Source organism: Felis catus, chromosome B4 (assembly GCF_018350175.1).
Source record: "Felis catus isolate Fca126 chromosome B4, F.catus_Fca126_mat1.0, whole genome shotgun sequence".
Lineage (NCBI taxonomy): Eukaryota > Metazoa > Chordata > Mammalia > Carnivora > Felidae > Felis > Felis catus.
This window is the reverse complement of record NC_058374.1, coordinates 107,792,091-107,818,081: the sequence shown is the minus strand read 5'-3', so window position 1 is coordinate 107,818,081 and position 25,991 is coordinate 107,792,091. Positions and strand designations below refer to the sequence as shown.

At 34.6% G+C, this 25,991-nt stretch overlaps 1 protein-coding gene across 9 annotated transcripts in view; it reads right to left on the bottom strand.

The window, feature by feature from the left end:
* Positions 1 to 25,991, bottom strand: part of LRRIQ1 (leucine rich repeats and IQ motif containing 1) — a 232,830-nt gene that overhangs the window by 36,807 nt on the left and 170,032 nt on the right. For 7 of the 9 annotated variants that reach the window (XM_019835297.3, XM_019835298.3, XM_019835299.3 and 4 more), the window contains 3 exons: positions 22,044 to 22,176; positions 19,412 to 19,472; positions 8,512 to 8,632 (listed from right to left, as the gene is read on the bottom strand). In XM_019835297.3, the coding sequence (XP_019690856.2) occupies positions 8,512 to 8,632; positions 19,412 to 19,472; positions 22,044 to 22,176 (315 nt within the window). Of the gene's footprint in view, positions 1 to 8,315; positions 8,633 to 19,411; positions 19,473 to 22,043; positions 22,177 to 25,991 lie in introns of those variants that run through there. The other 2 variants (XM_019835300.3, XM_011284143.4) reach the window with 1 other exon arrangement.

Sequence of the window (25,991 nt, the reverse complement as noted above, 5' to 3'; positions counted from 1 at the left end):
ATGCATATGTCAGTTATCGATTTATAAGTGATGAATACACCCTTCATCATATGATTTGTGATTATAGAATTTCTTTAAGCATTTCTCCTTTAAAGTGAGAAAAACGTCAAGCTTTCTGAACAGGGGACACTGCCAGTTTTGCAGTTTCTGGCATAGGTGGGGGTGGAGTGGGCCTTGCGGGTTTCAGGACCTCTGATGCAGCCTGCCTGAGCCACAGGCCCAGAATAGGATTCCTCTGCAACCTGGCAGGTTCGCCCTAGCAATAACCTGGGTGCTGTCCTCTCCATAGGGAAACCAAAGCTTGCTGTACCTCTGCCTTATCAAGATCCATTATCACTGCATGCCTGTGCTACTGATTGCTCATTCCTTTCCCCACCTCCTGCCCTCCAGAGAATCGCCTCTTATTTGCCTGGTAACTCCAGACCAGCTGGAGTTACCAGCTGGTAACTCCAGTCAAACCCGGGAACTTGTCTGCTATCTGGTGGCTGAACCACACCTTCTCCAAGAGGTCTGAACCGTTTCTAAGTTTGTCCTTCCTTGGGTGATCTCCCTCAGCCCTAGGGTACCACATAGGGTTTCCTTTTATTTCAATAGTTGATATGGATAATACTTTAGTATAGGTAACAATACTTAAACTTCACTGTTTAACCAACTGTATCATAGCTGTCTCCTGATTGAACCCAGACTGTTATAATTTATATTTATATAAGTTATAAGCTCCATGAAGGCCATGATGCTCAGCACTCTCTCACCTGTGTAATGCGCTGAGCCTTTAAGAGCACTCCATAATTTTTTTTTTTTTTCAGTGAACAAATGACAGGATTGGCTCCAGGTAGGTTGGATCCATGGGAATTTGAATCTCATGACTGAGTTGTTTGAAAGACCCACCTGGGAGGAAAACTTCACTTGTTTGCATAAATTGTGCATACCAGGATTCTGGACAGATCAGGTGCTCTTAGAAGCTTGGGCAGACACTATTGAAGATCTACCAAACAATCAATCTTTTGCCCTCCTATTTTGTCAGTACAGCCTGCCTCCCACTATGGAGCAGGAAAATGACAAATATTCTCTTTCTAGCTCTTATCTCACATTTTCTGCTCCATAGTGGACCATAGTCAGTCAGTCAGTCAGTCAGTCATCCATAAATTCACTCATTATCCATACATTACAGGGCCTACTATATGCCAGGAAGCTCTTCTAGTTACCTAGGATACCACATTAAATTTCCTGACCTCCTGGAACATACATGCTAGTAGGGGAGAAGGAGAATAAACCATAAAGATAAAAAACTAGTATGACATTGTTGTGGCCAACAAAATCTGAAAGAAAGTGTGTTTAGTACTACTGAGAGAGATTTTTCTCCCTGCTAGAGACCAAGCCTTCAAAATTCTGGTTTCAGGTTGACTGAATTCACAATAGAGTGCTATTTATAATATATTACAACCTTTCTTTAATAGCAATAACCATTTATTAATAAAGTAAATCCCAGGTAATAGCTGGCAAGGAACATTTTTCTGAGATTTTCTTCTCCCTTTTTTGTTTCTTCTCCACCCCCCACCCTTGCCTTTTATTAAGCTGTTCCAGGTTCACAGCAAAATTCAGGGGAGGATACAGAGACTCTCCATATACCCCTTGCCCCCACACATGCATAGCCTCTCTAACAATATCCCCCCAATACCTTTGTTATAACTGATGAATGTAGACTGACACAAAACAATCACCCAAAGTCCATAGTTTACATTACAATACACTCTTGGTTTTGTACAGTTTATGGGTTTAGGAAAAATGTATAATGAATGACATGTATTATTATTATGATATCACACAGAGTATTTTCGCTGCCCCCCAAATCCCCTGTGTTCAACCTGTTCATCTCCTCTCCCCTCCACCCCCTAGCAACCTATGATACCTTCCATAGTTTTGCCTTTTCAAGAACATCACATAGTTGGAATCATACAGTACGTATAGCCTTTTAGATTGGCTTCTTTCACTCAGTAATATTCACTTAAATTTCCTCCATATCTTTTCATGGTTTCATAGCTCATTTCTTTTGAGCACGAAATAACAGGCCATTATCTGGATGTACCACAGATTATTTAGACATTCACCTACCACAGGACAACTCGGTTGCTTCCAAATTTTGACAGTTATGAATAAAGCTGCTATAAACATCAATGTACAGGTTTTGTGTAGACATAAATTTTCAATTCCTTTGGGTAAATATCAAGAAACACGAATGCTGGATGACATATTAATAGATGTTCAGTTTTGTAAGAAACCACCAAACTCTCTTCCAAAGTGGCTGTACCATTTTGCATTTCCACCAGCAAGGAATGAGTTCCTGTTGCCCCACATCCCTACTAGCATTTGGTATTGTAAGTGTTCTGGATTTTGGCCATTTTAATAGGTGTTTAGTGATAGCTCATGGTTTTAATTTGCATTCCCCTTTATAGTATTAAAGGGATTTTGTTCTTTGTTTTCCTTCAATATTGTGTTGGCTATTCTAGGTCTGTACCTCTCCATCTTTATGCTTTTTTATTAGCCTGTATAGTGCTTTGTACATTGTAAGCATATACGTGCTTGGATCATGATGCATGGTTTATATGATGACCCACCGATATAAGCAATAATGTTTAAGTACTTACTCAGTGAAGGATTAAAAATGCATATTATGTATATATACTGCAGCTAAATACCAAATTAGATATCCATATATATGTAGAGAAATATATCCATATCCATATATTCATAGAGAAAGACATGAATATACACCATGCTAATAAGTCTTTATTTGCAAATTAAAAATTGTGTTAATGGAATGTGCTTAGAGTAAATTTGGAGTAAACTTTACTAGTAATCTTTGGAATCTACTTTTGTGTTAGCTATCACCTTTAGTCTCTATCTGCACATATTATTGGATATTGACATCTAGTAAACTATTTCACTTTTTACTTTGATAACCAAAAATATTCTTTTTAAATAAAAACTGTAAAATTACTTTGTCAATATATTGGAGGCACTGTATAATTTAAAAGTGGCTCAGACTACATTTCTTCAACTGATCTTGAGCTTTCTAAAACACTAAGGTATTTTTAGAAACTGTTGTTAGTTACTCATTACCAGTAGGGTAGTCCAATTCCTCCACTTTACTTTTTTAAAAATTTATTTATTTAGGGGCACCTGGCTCAGTCAGTGAAGTGTCCGACTTCAGCTCAGGTCATAATCTTGTGGTCCGTGAGCTTGAGCCCCGTGTCAGGCTCTGTGCTGACAGCTCAGACCCTAGAGCCTGCTTCAGATTCTGTCTCCCTCTCTCTCTCTCTGCCCCTCCCCAACTTATGCTCTCTCTCTCTCAAAAATGAATAAACGTTAAAAAATTTTAATTTTTTTAAATTTAGATTTGAGTTAATTAACATACAGTGTAGTATTGGTTTCAGGAGTAGAACCCAGTGATTCATCACTTGCATATAACACACCCAAGTGCCCTCCTTAATGCCCATCACACATTTAACCCATCCTCCCACCTACCACCCCTCCAGCAGGGGTGTCTTTCTCTGTCTGACTTATTACGCTTAGTATAATGCACTCTAGTTCCATTCACATTGTTGCAAATGGTAAGATTTCAATCTTTTTGATCGCTGACTAGTATTCCATTGTGTGTGTGTGTGTGTGTGTGTGTGTGTGTGTGTGTGTGTGTGTGTATTTATATACCACATCTTCTTTATCCATTCATAAGTAGATGGGACATTTGGACTCTTACCATAATTTGACTACTGTAGATAGTGCTGCTATAAACATTGGGGTGCATGTGCCCCTTCAAATCAGCATTTTTGTATCTTTTGGCTAAATACCTAGTAGTGCAATTGCTGGGTTGTAGGGTAGTTCTATTTTTAAGTTTTTGAGGGGCTTTTCAAACTTACCTGAACCTAGGCTTCATCTTTAATTCAATCTTATTTTGCATTACTTTACTATGTGCAAACTCTGGTCCAGAGAGACTCCTCAAAGTTCAATGAACATATATTCATATTTTATCTTTTACTTTTGTTAAGGTGACTTTCTTCCACTTCTTTCATTATTTACATCCCAAATGTCATTCCAGGTACAAATCAAATATTTTGCCTCCAAGAAGCCTTTCTCACACACTTTAATGATATTAGCTGCTTTGCTTGTAAAAAATAGGTTGTTTCATATTCAGAAAATTCAGTATCATATTAAAAGGGCTTACATCTCATGAGACTTTAGATATGCCTAAAGAAGAATTTGACTTTGGGCTGATTATGCGCTATTATAGGGGTACTGTGGATCTTCAATCCCTGGCTAACTCTGAAAATGGAGTATGTCCTAGAAAGTGGAAAGATGACTAGGAAGAGGTATCTGAAAACCTAAACTAGGTGCATAGTGAGCAGTGATCATTCAGCAGATGGCTCTTGAGTGAATAAATAAGAACTACATTAATTGTGGTCTATTCTTACAATTCAGCTATTATATTTTAGTCCATGGAAGAATAAAAAGCAATAAGAAAAGATGGGTTCAAGTTTCTGCTTTTCCTTGCTAAGTGTTTTGGGCCAAGGCAAATTAAATAAACTCTGAGACTTATTTATATTAGTTGTCAAAGATAAATAGTCATTATAAATAAGAAAAGATAATGAAAATAAATTTGTAAAGCTATAAATTACTACAGCAATAAAATTATTATTACTGCAATGCATCCTTTATCTTAAGCATTACGTGGAAAAAATAATTGCGAAAACCAAAATCTTTTAAGAAAACCAAATATTTTGTTTAAATATTGTCTAAATGAAGAAATTTATTTGCATACTCATTTTGTAAATGGCATTAAAAAAATAAGAATGTGACCTCTTACATCTTTTTTTAAACCATAAGGTAGGCTAGAAGGCCAAGTAGCAGAAGACTGCCTTGGCCTCTTTTAAGAAAGCAGTCAGGGGCGCCTGGTTGGCTCAGTCGGTTGAGTGTCGTACTTTGGCTCAGGTCATGATCTCTCAGTTTGTGACTTCGAGCCCCACCCACATCGGGCTGACAGCTCAGAGCCTGAAGCCTGCTTCAGATTCTGTGTCTCCCTCTCCTCTGCCCCTCCCATGCTCATGCTCTTTCTCTCTCTGTCTCTCAATAATAAATAAACATTAAAAACAAAACAAAACAAAACAAAAAATAAAGCAGTCAGACCTAAAAGGAAAAGGAGAGAGAATTTAGGAAATTCTCTGACAGCATTGCTTAAGATGACTGTCATGAAGCTGGTTCTGGTATTATTTGACACAGGAAAGGAAGGCAATTCTACTTTAAAGTTGTTTAAAATTATGCAACAGCAACATAAGACAAAACAATACAAATAGCAAGTATTTACTGTATGCTAGGAAATGTATCACATGCTTCACCTTTATTTTTACTCATTTCTTCCCCACCAAACTCTATGAGATAAACATTGCTGTTCCCATCTTACAGATAGTTAACTTGTTCTTAGAGTTAAGATCACACAACTTATGTGTGATGGTGGAACTGGGACTTTAAACCTGAAATTATCTGATGCTACAGAATACATGTTACAAATATTATAGCAATATTGAGAGAGAAATATCTAGTTCAAAGGCTGAAAGAGTTTTATAGCTGCAGCCATAAACTACTCCTTAGCTTTGGCTTGCAAAGCTAAAAGAAATGCTTTAGTTTTAATAAGGTGATAAGTTTTTTAAGAGAGAGAGAGAAAAAGCTGGAAGAAAAAAGAGCTTTCAAAATACCAAAGCTGAACGTGGTTGGCTCAGGGCCATGGAGGCCTATGACCCAAGGATTTTGATGGTTAAAAGAGTTCTATGGATAATAGGCTACCCCAAGTTTTTTAGTTAAGTAACTATTAAGAGTAGGTTTCTTATAAGCTGAGCTAGTTAGCCCATGTGCCCAGATACTAGTGACGTTAATATCTTACTTCAATTGATTTTTCTTTTATGGCTATGTTTAGGTGGCAATTATAAAGACTATTTATTAAGACCTTGTTTTGTGCCTGATATTGTTTTAAATGCTATACATTTTATCCTAACAATAACTCTTCAAGGTAGATACAGTACTTCTCTTCTCGTTCCCATTTTAAGGATGGGGACATTGTCACGATACAATTCCAGGCAGACTGATGGTGGAGTCTACATTTCACCATTATATTATACAGATGTTGTAGTAAACTAGTAGCTACAATAACCCAGTAAGTGCTATTTTATTCATAATAATTCTGTTATTTAATCAAAACTCTATTTTTCTAAAGTTGTTTGTCTTAATTGTCAGTGAACAGATTTAGTGATTAGTAGTGTTCGCTATAATGTTATTTACTGACAACTAATTGGAATCAGTGAGGATAGCCATATTACAGTTTGTTCTTTAGAGAATGTGTTGTTGAATCACTATATTGTACATCTGAAACTAATATAACGCTGTGTGGTAACTATCCTGGAATTAAAATTTTAAAAGAAAATAAGACTATTAAAAAAAGAAGTTAAATCTATATAATGATCTCGTATTTTCTAGAATCTATGATTCGATGTCACATAAGTGAAAGGTAAAGCTAGAGGATTTTAGGATAGCTGCTGATTTATTGAGCTGTTCATGTTTTAATAGTCAGAAGATATATTATGAATAGAGACTTTGACAAGGCAATTTTTTTGGCTTTGTATTACTGCTCCAAAGTGATATATAATAAGTTCATACTATGCAGTACTTAAAATCTAGATAGCATTTATTATTATGTGTGACACAGGTTGATTACTTCTGAAATGTTGTATTTTGAAATTTGATGTAACTAACAGATTATGTTAAGAATGCAAAAATTTTATATTAGATCAATAATATAATTTTACTTAGTTAATAAACCTAAAATATTTCTTTTTTTTAATTTTTTTTAACGTTTTATTTATTTTTGAGACAGAGAGAGACAGAGCATGAACGGGGGAGGGACAGAGAGAGAGGGAGACACAGAATCAGAGGCAGGCTCCAGGCTCTGAGCCATCAGCCCAGAGCCCGACGTGGGGCTCGAACTCACGGACAGCGAGATCATGACCTGAGCTGAAGTCGGACGCTTAACCGACTGAGCCACCCAGGCACCCCAATCTCTTCCTTAACCATATTGACTAGAACCTTTTGTGACCAGATTCTATAATGAAGTAAAGAAAATTCAGGCATTCTAAGAACTTTGAATCCTGGAAAATAGTTTTAAATTAGATATATTGAAATCATTATTTCAAAACCAAATTAAAATTTACCAAAATGAACTTGCATATGTTAATGGATTTAAGTGACTGGACTCTAATAATGCCATGTACCTGGATAAAAAGTGAAAGAGAATCATTTTTAAGCTTTTGTCTGTCTGTAGAGCACCACTTGGAGCGTTGAGTTTTTCACATTCAATCAAGTATTGATTTTGCATCTATAAAACTATTGTACTAGTGAGCAATAAAACTTTTTCAAGGAAAACTTAATGCTTATAATGAAGTATGAGTTAATGTGTGGACTTCTGAGGTTTACTATACTTTGGGGAAATTAAAAAAATATGATATCTACATAGAACATATTTTATACTAATATACTAAAACATTTTAGAAGATATTTCAAAATCTCTATGGTATATGAAGAGTTTGAAAAAATTAGACTTTATTATTACAAGATATAGATATTTTTAAATGCTTATTTTTTTTTCAGTTAATATCTGTACCGCAGTTCTTGTTGAAATCATGATATTGAAGGTAATAGATGGGTGTGTCAAGTTAACAAATGTAAAAATTCATCATTAATAAATGTGAACTGTTATCTATTCAACAGAAATAGGGTCGAGGGGCGCCTGGGTGGATCAGTCGGTTGAGCATCCTACTTCAGCTCAGATCCTGATTTCATAGCTCATGGGTTCGAGCCCCGCATCGGGCTCTGTGCTGACAGCTCAGAGCCTGGAGCCTGCTTCAGATTCTGTTCTGCTCATGCTCTGTCTCTCTCTCTCTCTCTCAAAAATCAATAAACATTAAAACAAAAAGAAAAGAAAAAGAAAGAAATAGTGTCCAAAGCATGGTTTTGACAGTTTTGATAATAATATTATTATCTAAAAGTCTGTTATTTTAAAAAGTTTCCTTTAAAAGTTAAGGTGACCTATAACATCTATTATATCAGTGACAAAAGGCCAAAATACACCACTTTGATATATAAATCCAACTTTTTGCAATTAGCCTAAAAGTTCTTTTAGAACTAAATGATCAAACAATTCAATATATTCACGGGAAGTGAGGAAAGTAGAACATGGAGTCACAGAATTATAATGAAAATAAAAATTGATGCCGTTAATTTTAGAAATGATTTAATTTGGTTTATATCAAAAGAAGACATTTAAAGAAAGAAAAACTTCCAATACACACTTTCAGGCAGTTCTGGCTGCTGGCAGCCTACCCCTTATCTAAAAAAGAATGCTTGTTGGCATTATGTTCCATCAATTCGTTTGTGATTTCTAAATTAATTCTGAAGGAAACCACAACTTACTTGAAGATCCCGCTGAGTGTCTGTGTGCCTGATTTTTTTTTTCTCTCTTTACAGACAAAGCACTTCCACTGGTCATGGAAAAAAGGTCTAAATCCGTGTCTTCTCTGCTTACAAGTCTTGCCTGGGAGCAATGGGAGAGAATGTATACAATCATGAAACAAAATATGGCATTTTCTGAATGCAGCTCACATTACCCCAAATAAACAAACAGGCTCTGTCAAACAACCTTCTTCAAAATGATACCACAATCCTTTACTGGTGCCCAGGCAGAACAAATGCACTATGTCAAAGCATTTCTTGCAAATAAGAGCCGATTTTAAAATTGAGGTTTGCTATTTGAGTCTGTACAACAAAAGAAAACATTTTAGTACAGTAATTTTGATGAAAATCAATCTTAAAGGCAACTGGTGAAACTTGAAACAGCTTAACATCACTTATTTACCAAGTATATTATTTAATTCTTAATTGAATGTTAGAAATGTCATATTGGATTATTTTCTGCAATATTTGTATTTCACCAGTTATAAGTATTAGTCTTCTCAACAATATTCCTCAAAATGCCTTTCATTCCATAGTTGTATACTACAAAGTCATAAAAGATCTCTGCCTTCTCGTTAAAACTATTACTAATATAAAAATATTATGCAGTAAGGCTAATTTAAGGGTAATGGTTAATATATAGAAATTTCAAGATATATTATTTTAAGGACATAGAATTAAATAATTTATTTCATCTAAAATTACCATTTGAACTTTTATTACTACCTTGGACTGAACCTAACAGTTGAAAGAATCACTTCTTGCCTATAGAATATTATTTTACATAATGTCTAATATTATTAAGTACAGATTTATCAGGATACAGCGCTGAAGTAAGGGAAAATGCTATGATGGAAAGGAAAGCAGCCTCAAAATAACTAGGATTTAACCCAAACCACAAGATGCTTGAACTCCTATGAGAAAGCATTGTCCTTAATGTTTGATGTGAGACAAATTTAAATAGAGCAAAGTAATATCATAAAACCATCACTGTGCTTAAAAAGCTATCCTCATATAATGGGCTACAAAATCTCATGAAAATAGAATCTAAAGATCATTCTCTATCTTTGCACTTTTCCTTTACATACCCCTCCCAACTTCTTCGCACTCTCACGTGCATGAATAGACACCATTCTATGTCAGTCACTTTTTGATGTACCCGGCTAAGTGATACAATTGCATTGTCAAAAGACCACAGTAGAAAACTGTTGAAAAATGAAATAAATAACAATTGGCTTCTAATTTATACCTGTGATTGGTATGAAAAATATTATACATTCTTTCTAAATTTATTTCAATTAGTGTACAAAAGTATGTATCTAATATTTCCATTAGTATAGCTCCATCAGTACTAAGACTTAGAAAGAACCAGTCATAGGGCACCTGGGTGACTCTGTCAGTTAAGTGGCTGCCTTCGGCTCAGGTCATGATTTCCCGGTTTGTGGGTTCGAGATCCACATCATCAGGCTCTCTGCTGTCTGCGTGGAGCCTGCTTTGAATCCTCTGTCCCCCTTTCTTTCTGCCTCTCCCCCACTTGTTCTTTCCCTCTCTTTCTTTCTCTCTCAAAAATAAACAAATAAAACTTTATTAAAAAAAGAACCAGTTAGGAATAAGGGGTAAGTACCAACGCAATACTACAGTTCTGGTGAGATCAGTTAAAAAACAAGGAAAAACATGTTAACCACTTAAGGACCCTCCTGCTAGCTAAGGAGGCTTTAACTACAAGATTCAAGATTTTAAAATCAGGTTTTATTTGCTTCAATTTGATGACATAATTTCACATACCTATTTAGAAAGTAGAAATACCCCCCCCCCCCACCAAACACTAAAAAAATTAAAAAAAAAAAAAAGGCTCAGTTGGTTGAGCATCTGACTTCAGCTCAGGTCATGATCTCACGGCTCGTGAGTTCGAGCCCTGTGTCAGGCTTTGTGCTGACAACTCGGAGCCTGGAGCCTATTTCGGATTCTGTGTCTCCCTCTCTCTTTCTGCCCCTCCCCTGATCTCTCTCTCTCTCAAAAATAAATAACATTAAAAAATTAAAAGAAAAAAGAAATCCCACCCATCCTCCAAATACGATCATACCTACATGTCAAGAAAATATGTGTGAACACATGCCTTCCATAAATCCCATTACCATCTAACCATTAACACCCAAAAGATTGTTTCTTCCAAAGAAGAAAATAATTAATGTCAGTTACTAACTGGGTCAGATTATAACAAGGAACCAAATTTAGAAGTGAAACTTAACAGGAATACACAATTTCACAATAGTGCCACGTGGCAGCTTAAAATACAAACCCATATGTTTTATAAAGGGGTTAGTGAAAGGTCCAGCAGTGCATCTGAGAGCCACATATGCATTAATATGCAGATTCTCTTTCTGAAAACATTGCCTTTTAAGTTGAACATTATTCTTCCTTTAACTGACCTTTCTTTATTATTTCTCTATTTATTTTCTTCTGTATCATGCAGAATGGATATACTTAAAAACTGAATATGACTGCCCATGCTTTTCTTATTCTACAAAAAAAATGTATACTTAATTCTAAAACACTGTAATATTAGACACTTTGTATGGTTATAACACAATAAACTGTTTTGAGTCAAGGTTAGATAAGAATATTCTTATGTGCAATTCAATGGCAAATATTTTTTAAATAGTAATTTTGCAAAACTCTCATACGTCTTTGTTTTCTGAACTGGGTGCATTTATGTGGCCCCTACCTGCAACATTTGTAACATTTTTTTCTCCATATTTTCACAATAAAATGAGGAGCATGAATATTTGAACATGACTTTTAAAAAAAATTAATGATGTTTATTTTTGAGAGAGAGACAGAGACAGAGCACAAGCAGGAAAGGGGCAGAGAGAGAGAGAGGGAGACACAGGCTCCAGGCTCTGAGCTGTCAGCACAGAGTTGGACATGGGGCTCAAACTCAAGAACAGTGAGATCATGACCTGAGCCAAAGTCCAATGCTTAACAGGCTGAGTAACCCAGAAGCTCCTTTTGAACACTACTTCTAAGCATCTGGAGCCTGATTCACCTCCAACCCATGCAAATTAATTACAAACAGAGAATCTCTCACATCAAATAAAGAACAGGGAATTCCTCTTTCTTCTTTTTTTCATAAACAATATTTTATTAAATATTTATTTTTGACATAAGTTAAGACATACTAAACTGCACACATAAAAATAAATATTTTTTTCCTTATGATCTATTTGTTAAGTTTATTTATTTATTTTGAGAGAGACAGAGACAGCACAAGTGGGGGAGGGGCAGAGAGAGAGGGAGAGAGAATGCCAAGCAAACTCTGAGTTGTCAATGCAGTCTCACGCGGAGCTTGAACCTGTGAAACCATGAGACCATGACCTGAACCAAAACAAAGAGTCAGAGGCTCAACCTACTGAGCCACCCAGGCACCCCTAGATTTTTTTTAAAGAGAAATAAGGGCGCTCAGTCAGTTAAGTGTCTGGCTCTTGATTTTGGCTCAGGTCATGATCTCATGGTTCATGAGATGGAGCCCACACTATCAGTGCAGAGCCTGCTTGGGATTCTCGTTCTTCTCTCTCTCTGCTCCTCCCCTTGCTAGCTCTCTCTGTCTCTGTCTCTCTCTCTCAAAATAAATAAATAAATAAATAAATAAATAAATAAATAAATAAATATTTTTTAAAATAACATAACAAGAGATATAAAATTTATTTTTTTAAGTTTATTTTGAGAGAGAGATAGCAAATGGGGAAGGGGAAGAGAGAGAGGGGGACAGAATTCTAAGCAGGCTCCACACTGTCAGCACAGAACCCAATGTGGGACTCAAACCCACAAACTGTTAGATTATGACCTGAGCTGATAGTGTCAGCTGCTTAACTGACTAAGCCACCCCAAGAGAAATAAAATATATAAAGCAAAGTTCAATTATAACCTATCTTATAAAAGTATTCAAAAATTTTAGAATATTATTTTCTGCAACTTGCTTATTTTTCACTATTATATTTGTAAGATCTAGATTTGGTTCATTTATTTTACCCCTCCATTTATAGACATTATCATCATTGCACAAACCTCCTTTCTCATATGAGGCAGAGGCCTCATTATATAACATATGTGGGCATGGAAGACACTTTAAATGTTTTATACAGCTATAATTTACATACAATGAAATGCACAGACTTTATTTTTTTTTAATTTTAAAAAAAATTTTTTTTTCAACATTTATTTATTTTTGGGACAGAGAGAGACAGAGCATGAACGGGCGAGGGGCAGAGAGAGAGGGAGACACAGAATCTGAAACAGGCTCCAGGCTCTGAGCTGTCAGCACAGAGCCCGATGCGGGGCTCGAACTCACGGACCATGAGATCATGACCTGAGCCGAAGTCGGATGCTTAACCGACCGAGCCACCCAGGCACCCCAAAATGCACAGACTTTAAACATGAAGCTCAATCATTTTCAAAATTTTATTTTGAAGTAATTTAAAATTCCTACAGAAGTTGTAAAAATTGGTACTGAGAGTTCCCTGTATAACTTCCAGCCAGTTTGCCCAATGATATATAAGCAAAGGGGGATTCATAAAACCAGGATATTACGTTGGTACCATACCATTACTAAACCACAGACCTTATTAAGATATTAATATTAATATTATATAGTCACTTTAACAATTTTCCTAGTGATTAACAATGTTTAACATCTTTTCATGTGCTTATTTCTCTCTAAAAAGCCTCTTAGATGAAGTATCTATTCAAGCCCTTTGTTCGTTTTCTAATTACACTGTTCAATTTAATTATTTTTTACAGATGACTACCATGATGGTTAATTTCACGTAACGACTTGACTAGGCCATATAGTACCTAGACATTTGGTTAAACATTACTTCTGAATGTGTCTGCGAGGGTGTTTCTGGATGACGATACCATATGAATGGGTGGACAAAGTATACCAGATTGTCCTCTCTGGCATCACCTAATCCACCGAGGGCCTAAATAGGACAGAAAAGCGGAGGAAGGGAGAATTCACTCTCTCTGTTTGACAGATGGAGCTGGACTGTCTGTCTTCTCTTGAGACTGGAACTTACACAATTGGCATTTCTGGTTCTTAGGCCTTTAGACTTGGACTGGATCTGACACTATCAGCCCTTTCAGCCATCAGGCATATAGACTTAGACTAGAACCTATACCATCCGTTCTCCTGGTTCTCAGGCCTTCAGCTCTGACTGGAACTATGCTCCCAGGCTCTCCTGACTCTCCAGCATGCAGCCCATGGGACTTCTTAGCCTCTATGAACTCAAATGAACTAGTTCCTTATAATAAATTATATGTAATTTATTATATTATTAAATAATAATATTTATTATTATATATTAAATAATATATAATCTATTATAATAAATAATATACAATCTATTATAATAAATACAGAATATATCTATAAATTCCAGAGGGTCAATGTTGTAAGTTTCAGACCAAGTCTGAAAGTCTTGAAATCAGGTAGTGTGACACTTCTTACTGTTCTTTTTCAAGATTTCTGTGGCTATTGTAGGTTCTATATACACAGACAAAGAGATTTTAAATATGAATTTACATATTAGATATAGGCAAATATAGATATAGATATGGATATAGGTATCTTATTGATTCTGTTTCTCTGATGACCCCTGACTAATGTAACTACCAAATGGTTCCTTCATACCTCTTTCCAGTAATTTATCCTCAGAAGCAGCAACTGTTCTGATTTCTTTCACCATGGACAGGTTAGTTTTCTCTGCTCTTGAACTTAATATAAATACAATCATACAGTATATACTCTTAACGTGTCTGGCTTTTTTCACTCACTATATTGTTTTCAGTATTCACTTATGTTGCTGTATGTATCAGGAGATGAAAATACCTTGCTGTTTGATAAGTTTTATAGTTAAAATTTTTTAAATGTTAATTCATTTTTGAGAAAGGGAGAGAGACAGAGTGCAAGCAGGGAAAGAGCAGAGAGAGAGGGAGAGACACAGAATCCGAAGCGAGCTCCAGGCTCCAAGCTGTCAGCACAGAGCCCGATGTGGGACTCGAACTCATGAACCATAAGATCACGACCTGAGCTGAAGTTGGATGCTTAACCAATGGAGCTACCCAGGTGCCCAGAGAAGTTCTATAATTTTAGCATTTACATCTAGGCCCATAATTCACCTCAAATTGGCTTTTAAGGTGTGAAGTAGCAATCAAGATTCATATTTCCTGTAGATATACAGGGGTCCGGCACTATTTGTTGTGAAAAATATTATTTTTTCCCTCTGTTAATTGCTGTAGTACCTTTAAGCAAAATCAACTAACCTTGTAGTGTGGTATTTTCGGGACTATTATTTTCTATTAATTGATTCTTCTGTCTTTATTCACATAACATATAGTCTTGATTACTGGGACTTTATAGAAAGTCTTGAGATCAGGTACTGTGAGTCTTATTTTTCAAGACTGTATTGACTATTGTAGGTCTTTTGCATTTCCACATTTTATAATTTGTCCATTTCTACTAAAAATCTTTCTAAGAGTCTACTGAATTTATAGATCGTTGAGAATTGACATCTTACAATTTGAATCTATGCATGAGTGTGGTATATTTTTTTTGAAATTTTTAAAGCAATATTTGGTGGTTACCATTATAGGATCTTTAAACATCTTAATGTTAACATTTATTCTTAAATATTTTATGTTTTTACATTGTGGTAAATAGAATATTTTTTTTTAATTTTTAAAATCTTTATTTGTTTATTTTAAGAGTGAGAGAGAGCACAAGTCGGGGTTGGGGTAGAGAGAGAGGGAGAGAGAGAATTCCAAGCAGCCTCTGTGCTGTCAGCTTCCAGTCCAACATGGGGCTCAAACTCACAAACCATGAGATTGTGACCTTAGCCGAAATCGCTTAACTGACTGAGCCACCCAGGCATCCCGGTAAATAGACTATTTTTAAGTAAAGTTTTCTAAAGTTTGCTGCTAATATCTGATAGAGCATACAAGGAACTATTTTAATAAATTCTGACAGATTTCTTTACAAAATAACTGTACCAGCTTTTATTTTCATGATCTGTACATCAGTGTCTCCACATCATTAATAGCACTTTGCATTACCCAACATTCTAATGTTTGCCATTCTGATGAGGATAGTCATGCAACTTCTTAGCTTTAATTTTTATCTCTCTGGTCATATAACTGAGCATCTCTTTATGTACATTTATGCATTTAGGCATAAACTGTGTAAACTGTCTATATACACATTTTCTATTGTATGTATATACTTTTTTTCATTAGGTTACCTGACTTTATATTGTTTATTTGCAGAAGCTTACTTTTTATATGGATATTAAGCTATTGTTACTTTTAGGCACTGAAAATAGTTTGTCCATATCTGTAATCTGTCTGTTAACTTTTTCCATAAAATCTTTCATAGGAAGTAATATTTAATTTAACATAGTCAAGTCAATCAATTTTATTTGCCATATAATTTGTATCATTTGTATCTTTTAAAAGAGTATTTACTGATAAGTTGCAAATATATTCTTAATTATTTTATTTGGTCAGTTTTATAACTTCACTTTTCACATTTGAGACTTCAAATCTTCTAAATTCCATTTGAATATGGTTTATGTTCAGTCCTGTTTCTTAATGCTAACTTACTGAATTCTGTGTACTAAAATTTTTGAACTTTCTCATCTTTATCATATATTTTTCTATACAGTCACAGGTCTACTTCTAAACTATTTATATCCATTGGTATATTTGTACCATAAAGTTTAGTTTTATATTAAGTCTTTATATCTTGTGATACAAGTTAGCTTTCCTTTTTCAAAGTCGATTTACATAACATTGGGCTCTTATTCATCAATACGCATTTTAGAATGAGATTCTTCAGGGGCATCCGGGTGGCTCAGTTGGTTGAGTGACCAACTTTAGCTCAGGTCATGATCTCCCAGTTGATAAGTTCGAGTCCTGTGTCACTATCTGTGCTGACAGCTCAGAGCCTGGAGCCTGCTGTGGATTCTGTGTCTCCCTCTCTCTCTCTGCCCTCCCTGCTCATGCTCTGTCTCCCTCTCTGTCTCAAAAATAAATAAACGTTAGGGAAAAAAATCTGTAGAATGAGATTTTTCAGGTTCCTAAAACAAGCAGCTCTGCAGATTTGCAAATTGATAGATTTGCAATTTTATAGATTTATTTGGAGACAGTTGACACATTTTAGGTGCTAAATTGTTGCATCTATGGATGATAAACTTGGTAAGTATACTGGGTATTATCATATCTCACATGTAACAACTGAGTCAGATTCTTCCAGTTGCTGAGAAAGTTGAAGCCTATGGGCTCTTAGCTGAATACGTCTCTGGAAATTGTCCTTAGCTAAAGATGGTTGCCCTGCCTAAGCCAAAGCCTCTTCTGAGGAGATGCAGTAGCGTAAAAGCCTGATCTTCTTGCCTCATATGCTAACACAATTTAGAAGGGCCTTCTTACCACTGGGGCTCCCTTCTCCTGCTGCAACTCTATTGCATTTTATCTTTTCCCTCGGCTCAATCCTGTTTCTTTCACCACTCAAGGGAGTCGTTTCTGAAAGCCTTCCCCAACGAATGTCCTGCACTCAAATACAAGAATCTCAGAATATGTTTTCTGGGGGAACTAAGACCACCTTCTGCAGAAAAATCCTGGAGTTTTGGGGGAATAAACTTAATTAGCAATTGTCTAAATCTATGACATGCCTTCTGATATGTATTTGGAAATAAGTAAAGTGATATCTTGTTTTCATTTTTCTCAGTCCTGTCTGCCACATAATATGCTTTGATCTTGTTTGGAAGACAGAGATGTTACTTATTAGCTTCCTCAAAACCCAGAATTTGAGTATTGGATTATATCTCATTATTTCTCCTGAAAGTTAGTGAAGAGTATTTCGGATAATATTTATATCAATCTTTATTATTAAGAAGTAATTCCACTGTCTTTTGGTATGAATTAGTTCTGCTATAATGTCAGCTGTCAATCTAATTACTATTCCTTTGTAGATCATCTTTCAATTCACTAAGTCTCTCTTTTATGGTGTCCAGTGCAGAGTTTATTTCAATGGTAATATTTTATATATTCAGAATTTATAGTAGGCTGATTTGCTGATTTGTTCTAATTAAAATTTGATCACTTTGTTTCATGATTTTCTGTCCTTCTATTATGAGTGTTTTCCTTATGTCTTAAGGATCTTATAGTGGTAGCCATTGCTGATTTGTTTTTTAATTTTCTTCTTAGTTATGGTCTGGTCCCAGTTGTGCAATTATTGGCACATTCCCCAGTATGTTCCCAAGACTCTGCAAGAGTCTTTCTTCTCTGGGCCTTCAATTAGTCCAGTATCCTTTTGACGTAAGTCCTTAGTTAACCCTTCTCCTATCTCTGTTTACAAAAAAAAAACAAACAAACAAACAAAAACTGTGTTTCTTATATACTACCATTTACCTTGTTTTGTGTTCACCTGTACCTCTTCAATATCAGAAAAGCATTTATCATTGATATGTATTTGTGACATATTTGAACATAGTGCAATACAGTGGGATATAGGAGGAGAGAGATTAATGTCAGAGCATTACTCTCATAGAACCATTTTGATTAGTGATCTACCCAGTCTGTTTTCATTCATTTTAGAAAGTATAATGATTAAATATAAAATCACTTTCTTTATCATGACATTCTTCCTCCCAAGTGGCAACTCAACAATCTGTGCGTAATTGTTAGTAATACACATGGTGTTCATAGCTTGAAGTATCAATTTTCCTAGGGCAATCAACATGCCACTGTGCCAGAGGAGTCTCTATTAAAATGCAAGAAAATATTTGCTTAATGATTATTTTAAATTTATGTATAGATTCTATAAATATTTTCATAAACACATTAATTTTAGCTATTGCCCTAATTTTGCTCCCTTGTCAGGAAAACTCCTTGAATGAGTTGTTCATAAGAATGGTGAATATAACTGCTCTTGATACCATCATACTAGGTTCCATTAGAAAGTGCATTATCTTTTTATGCTAAGTGCTACTTGGCAAGCTAAATTATATTTAGTTTTTTTGGTGAATGTAGAATCTGCACAAGGAGTATTAATAGGTTGCTATAAATGAAAGGTGTCATAAAGTTAGGGTCACCTGATGCATCCATTTTCACTTGCCAAAGAGACCGCACACTTCTGTCATTGGTTAGGGTACCCTCTTCTCTGGAAACTTTTGGAAACATACTGACAATTGCTTGTTTTGTGGGCTCCATTTCTCTAGACTCCATATTTGCCATTCTTCTTCTGTTAACATAGTCTTCCTTCTGATAGCGTATAGCCCAATTGACTTTTGCAATGCACATATAGTTATACTGTCTAGAGTGTTACACTTTGGCCACCATGTTTAAAACTTGATTGTTCCTAAAGTTCCAATACCTTTTATTTCATTACTTAGAGTGGTTGAGTCACAATTACTTGTTAATTTTTATCTGGTTTGATTTTCCAACTTGTGAGGGTATTTTTACGTTTCCCTCAGTATCCTATTCTTTTAAAATATTCAAGTAAATAAGTTCATTATGTAATTCCTATTCGTAGTAATATTATTTTAAATGTGGCAGTATGCTAATATTTTTAAATCTGTCATATAGAATCAATATTTTTAAAAATATCAGATTTGAAAGTTATATTACAAGTCAAGAAAACATATTATTACAGGTTATTATTTTAATATACAATATTTTGAGATCACCCCAAATAGATAGAGTTGTGATATTTTCATAATTTACACTAATTATGGACGTATTTTAAAGTGCCATTTACTAAGGATTAGTGTCTACAACATTTTTTTGTAACTTTAAACACATTTCTTACCACAAGCTGAACTCTTCCACCGTTAAGTATATCTGGATCTAACTCAGGCAAGAAGTGTTTGCTGCAGAGTGACAAAAACAAAAATCATATTATTATATAAATGTAGAGGAAGAATATTAAAGAAATGCCCAGTGAAAAGTTTGGGAGGAATCAGTAATTTACAAAGTGGAAATAATAGTTTTATTAAATTGGGCTATATGCAAACATATATACAAATGTATCTTTCCATAGTCATTTGAAAATTCAATTTGACATAAAATTTAAATTTCTAAACACCACTTTAATGCCACTCTTCTTTGCCAAACACAAATAGGTATAAAGGGCAAAAATTTGAAAGTACCAATGATAGTTAATAAATTACAGAACATATAAATATTTTATTTACTTTTACTTATATATCTTACTTGTGTTATGAGAAAGGCAAAGGTTCTTATTTTTAAAATATCTGTAATGTGTTTAAAGCATTATACTAATGCTCACAATTAATTTCCGTTTAAAACTAGAATATTGACATTTGGCTTTTCAAGAACTTCTGTTCTTGAAAACAATTTCTCTCAGAGTATCTACTTATTCCTTTATATATATTCAAGAGACAAAAGCTATGAACAATTTCCTGTTATATCATGTGTTTAAATATAACTTATTTAGGGGTAAAGGACATTGTTAAGTGTTTAAATATGTCTAAAATATATCCTGAAACATTTTGCTTATATTTTTCACCTTATCTATCCTAATACTTTAAAAATCTCTGAAAAGACCTCTTATATCTGATTAAGATCGATGATAAACTATAAGTTACACTATATTTGTTTATAGTTTTAAGGATGCCATCTTTTTTTTTTTTTAAATACATTTAAAAAAATTTTTTTTTTCAACGTTTATTTATTTTTGGGACAGAGAGAGACAGAGCATGAACGGGGGAGGGGCAGAGAGAGAGGGAGTCACAGAATCGGAAACAGGCTCCAGGCTCTGAGCCATCAGCCCAGAGCCTGACGCAGGGCTCGAACTCCCGGACCGGGAGATCGTGACCTGGCTGAAGTCGGACGCTTAACTGACTGCACCACCCAGGCGCCCCAGGATGCCATCTTATGAATTACATTAAGTTGATTAACACCAACATAAAAGAAATTGTGCTTGCATTAATTATAATACTTAATGTCCTCAAATGTTGATTGCTTTATTCCTATTTTCTTTGCTCACAATGAAATAGGACAAAATAATCCAGATTATAAAATATTGTTTTAATTTCACTTTCATTCTTCACTCCCTTTTCCATATTTTTAAAGGAATTATATGGATAGAATTGACCACATGTGAACATTTCAATTTATATATATTACAAAAATATTTCATTTTTTTACATATTTTAACTTGCTTCTAAATTAAGGGTTAACCCTTATAATTGTAGGATTTTGTTTGTCTTTTGTTAGTCATTTAAATAGTTACTATAGTGCCTGGAAACATTTCCAAAGTGTCAGCTACATTTAGATTCAATATCGATTTATATATTTAGTAAGTGTTTATAATAGCACTTTTTAAATTCTTTTTCTGGACACATGTAGTTAAACAAAAGTCTTGAAAATATTTTCCAAAATATTATCTCTGGACTTTTATTATTTTCCTATAACTTTTGGTTCAGTGGTTTATACTAAATTGCTATGAGCTGAATTTTGTTTCATCAGAATTCATATGTTGAAGTACTAACCCTCAACATTTCATAATGTGATATATGTGGAGATAGAGCCTTGAAAGAGGTAATTACAGTAAAATGAGTTCATATTGGTAGGCTCCAATCCCATATGACCAGTGTCCTTATAAAAACAGGAGATTAAAACACAAAGAGAATGAAGGATGATGATGTGAGGGCACAGTGAGAAGGTGGCCATCTACAAACCATGAAGACTGACCTTCAAAGAAACCAAACTTGCTGACTCCTTAATCTTGAACTTATAGCCTCCAGAACTGTGAGAAAGTAAATCTCTGCTGTTTAAGCCACACAATTTATGGTATTTCATTACAAAGGTCCTAGCAAACTAATATGTACATTAATGTAACAAAAATTAATTAATTACCTATTAGATTCAAGGTATCTTGTTTATTGTTAAAGGATGTGTTTATTGAGAATATATATTGATATTCTCCACCTTGTGAGCTCACCTCTATCCTGTGAGATAGATAGATAACATATTATCATCTACTATAAAAGAGGAAACTGTAGCATGGAGACATCCTTGAAAATTAGTTATACAACTGGTAAAGCAGCAGCAGCAGTGTTGAACTATAATTTTAGCTGCCAAACATAAAAAGGACACGAAATAAAATACCACCTCCAATACATATGATATTTAAACAGTTAATGGATACCATGCATTTAACTTTATATAGTAGAATCATTTGTGTGGTTCATCTCTTAGTTTTAAGCATTACAGAAACAGAGTTCTCAAACATTTCAGGGTAAAAAATATAAAAAGTGATTAAGTCTATTCTATGTAAGAGGCCTTTTACAACCTGGCAACGTGATGTATTGGCCTTTGGCTATAAAGTCATGTTTGTTTTAGCACAATTAACCTAGGTTTCACTTTTCAAGATGTGTTTACAATACAAAAATCTAATTTAAAGGAAATGACCTCACCATTTCATATTTCTGGAACTAGTTGTTTCATGAATCCCAACCTGTGTGTGAAGCCATTGGTATGTGTATTCTTTACTCCTTTCTAATTTTTCATTTGCAGTGGCATCCTTGTAGATAAATTCTTCTTCCTTACCTGGGGAAAAATATGGAAATTTTATTTGTTATTTAAAGAGATCAAATTTTGGCCAAGTAGTTCAGTCTAGGCAAACAATTTTATCAAAAGAAAGAAAGGGGAATAAAAAGACTAATTCATGGGAGTCAGGTCATCTGTAAGAAAAATGTCAGTCACTGCAGTAATTTTCCTGCTTGAGTTTCAAACCCATCTATCTTAAAAAAAAAAAAAAAAGAAAATGTTTCATTGTAGCCAAATTTTATAGGACTTGTTTTTTAGTTTTCACATTAAAAATACAAAGATCAAATTTGGTAGAGGAGAATTCTAGTATGAAAAGAATATCTGTCCATTATGATGTTTTTTTCAGGCTTATTTTAAAGTCAATTGTTCTTATACTAACTTTATACGTACGTAGAATTCATAAATTATATTGAGGGCATTTGAAACAGAGTTTTAATTTTGCATAAAACTCAGCTTGGTTTGTGTAAGCTAATGCAATATTTTAAGCTTGGAATATAATAATATGAGGTTTAGGGAACCTGTGTTTATGCCATAGTAGCTCTTTCAAAAAAGGAGGTGGGAAGCATAACAATGTAAATGGATATGGGAATATGCAAGAGGAGAAATTTATATAAGGTAAGAATACAAGGAAACAATGAAAATAGTAAAGAAAAAGAAAAAAGAAAATTAAAAATCCAACCTTTATATTCAAATATAACATTTATACATTTGTGTTTGTTTTTTTGTTCGTTTGTTTGTTTCAATCTGTGGATGTTACTACTACGCCAATGGTATACATTTCCGAACTACACCAAACACGTGCTGTTTTAGACCCTTCCTCCATAGACTTGATCTTTTTTTTTTTTTTGAGCCATTACCATATTTAGGGACTTGTTAGCTTTGTAGTTTGATTGACAGTACACCAGAGAAAGGTACTTCTTAAAAACTAACTCCTGGTAATCAAGCTAACAAGAATTCTATAATTTAAAACCCAATATTTAAAATTTTATCTTATTAATTCACTGTAGATCTTTGCACACAGAAAGTCACCTTATATTTATTTGCAAGTTGTTTGGAAAACAAATGAAGCATGACGCAAGGCCAACCACAAATGCTTGATGCATGTGGCACACACACTCATACATACATTTGTCATTCTGTATGTTGAGGATGAAATACCTATCGTGTTTTTTTTCCTTAAAAGTTGCTGTTGAAATTGGTGAAATGACTCTCGTTTTCAATTCAAAAAGATAGGGCGGCCAGTTCTCAGGAAAGCTAAAAATCAAGGTGTTTATTTCTCTAAACTATGTGAACTTAGTGAAGTTAACTTGCTGTTGCTTCTCATGCCACCTTATGTTTCTAAAAGGCCCTATCTCTTGTTTCCTGAGCTTAAGTCAACCCCTCCATGTTTGCTATATTGGAGGAGCAATGGCTTGCCATGAGAGAGCTGACCGTTGAATCCATGAGGAGACACCATTCTGGTAACTGACCACATAGGTATGTAGAAACTATACGGGAGACTCAAACAAAGGGAACTTTTGGCATTATCACTTCCAGTTACTGTACAGCATTAAGTCTTTTCTCCAGCAGAGTCCGAACCTTTTATCAGCCTTTCTTGGTTAACCAAACCAGATGTTGGGCCCGTAAGGGCAGTGATAGAAAGTAGTGAGGACTCAGTGACCACTGATAATCAACCGAGCCTATAGCTAGAACCTTATCACTCTTGATATGTGGAGAATCTTTGTGTAACAATTGTACTTTTATTTTTTTATTTTTATTTGCTTTTTTTTAATTGTGCTTTTAGCTAAAATACAAAAAAATTATCTGTGTCTTTCTGTTTTTTTGAATAATGACATATACTTGCAATAGTCACTTTTTAAAGTACTCATTTTGGAAAGTTTTCCTCAGCTCTACAATAACACTCCATAAATCCTAAGTGGTTTTACATCAGACCTCAGCCAAATTTCTAAACAACAGTCCTGAGTAAAGATGAGAGATTTCACTGTAAGGGCCCAATTCATATTAACCATTTTAACCCTAATGCATAGATTGGTAGATTGGCGTGTGTTCAGTATAAGAAACAGAACAAGCATGTTGGTAAAGTTGGCTGGATGTACTTGAAGATACTGCAATTCATATACTGAAGAAATTGATTTTGTTTTGGTTAAACTATTTCAGGATTACTCCTGTCACTGAGAAGAAGAAAAGACAATTAACTCTTTTAAACTTGCAGAGGAAGTTCTGTTTTTAGCATCTTGCATAAGAAGAATAATGGTGATATGGATAACTTAATGGATGCTTGTCATTAGTCAGGCTGCTCAGCAAAACCTTTCCGTTGTAGAAGAGGCACCATTCTGCCTGCAGAAACTGAAACCTTTTACCTCCTCTCCTTTCCTACTTCTTTGGGTCTTGCTTCATTAATTTGAAGTCTTATTTCCTTTGTATTTTGTTTCATTACACTCTCCTTGTTTTTTCTCTGACTTTTTCTAAACCCCAGTCTCCTTCAAGGGCTCCTCTGCCCTTGCCATCCCTTCCAATCTCAGGATTCTTCTTGGGTTTGATCTTGGCCCCATTTTTTTTTCTTAGGCTATAATTTTCCTGTATGAGGATATTCATCCAAGTTCTTCAATCATTTTCATGATCTCCTTTTGAAACATGTATCCATCCAAAGCTTTGCCATTTAGACATTGCACAGATAATTTAAACTGAGTATGTAAAAAAGCTGAACTCATGTATTATCCCACTTTTTCCAAATTCCCCAAATGGTACCACCATTGTCAATGTATAAATCAGAGACCAGAGTCGTACTGAACCAGCATGCTTCCTCAACCTACAGCTGAATATTTTACCTCTTAAATTCTTTTCAATCTGTCAAATTTCCTGGATTCCTGTTGCTACTATTTTGTATCAGGCTACCATCATTTCTTCTGAATTACTCTAACAGCCCTTTCACTGGTCTTTTGTTTGTTTGTTTTGGTCTTGCTCCCATGTACCTATCTCCATACTGCAAATGACCTTGCTAAAACATAAATCTAATTTTGCTGCTTCATAGGTTAAACTCCTGATTCTCCATTGCCCTTGGATTAAGTTCATGTTTTATTTTTATTTTTTGCATGGCATACAAGCCATGCATATACCTTCAGACACATGTTAGATTCTTGCCTCAGTCACTCAAAAATATTATAATTACTCAAAATGGTTTCTTTTGCCTATAGACCTATGCTTCAGATTACCCACTTTGCCAATGTTGTTTTTGATTTGTCTTCAGGTCTCAGTTTGGAAATTATATTCTTTGGGGTAAGTCCTTGATCTGTCAGCACTATACTTCCTATTCAAGTTAACTTGGAGATGTCCTCCAAAGGTTCCTATAAAGACTCCATGATAGCATTTATTATGTTATATTTTCCTTTCCTATTCATGTGTCTGTTTTTCCTACTATATATAAACTCCTTAAGGGGTACATAGTAGGATAGTGCTCAATAAATACCTGTGAAATGAATAATTGTCACAGTTGATTAATGTTCTGTAAGTGACCTGAGAAGTGTTGAGCTGGGATTTAGATTTTTAGCATGTAGGTAAACCTGTGCATTGTGGAGGATAACACATTCCTATATATAATTAACTTAATCATTACAGTAGAAACTTCAGCCCCGAAAATCATAATTAGCTTGGGATAAAAACTGCCAATGAAAGGTGGCAAATTAAAAAGCAAACAAACAAAAACTACTCCATCATATAAGGTTACTTTATAAAATGTCCACAGTGTATGCAGTCCTAGAGGAAATCAGTTCAGCTTTAAAAAGCTCACTAAAAGAAATGAAGTCTCTTTTGAAATT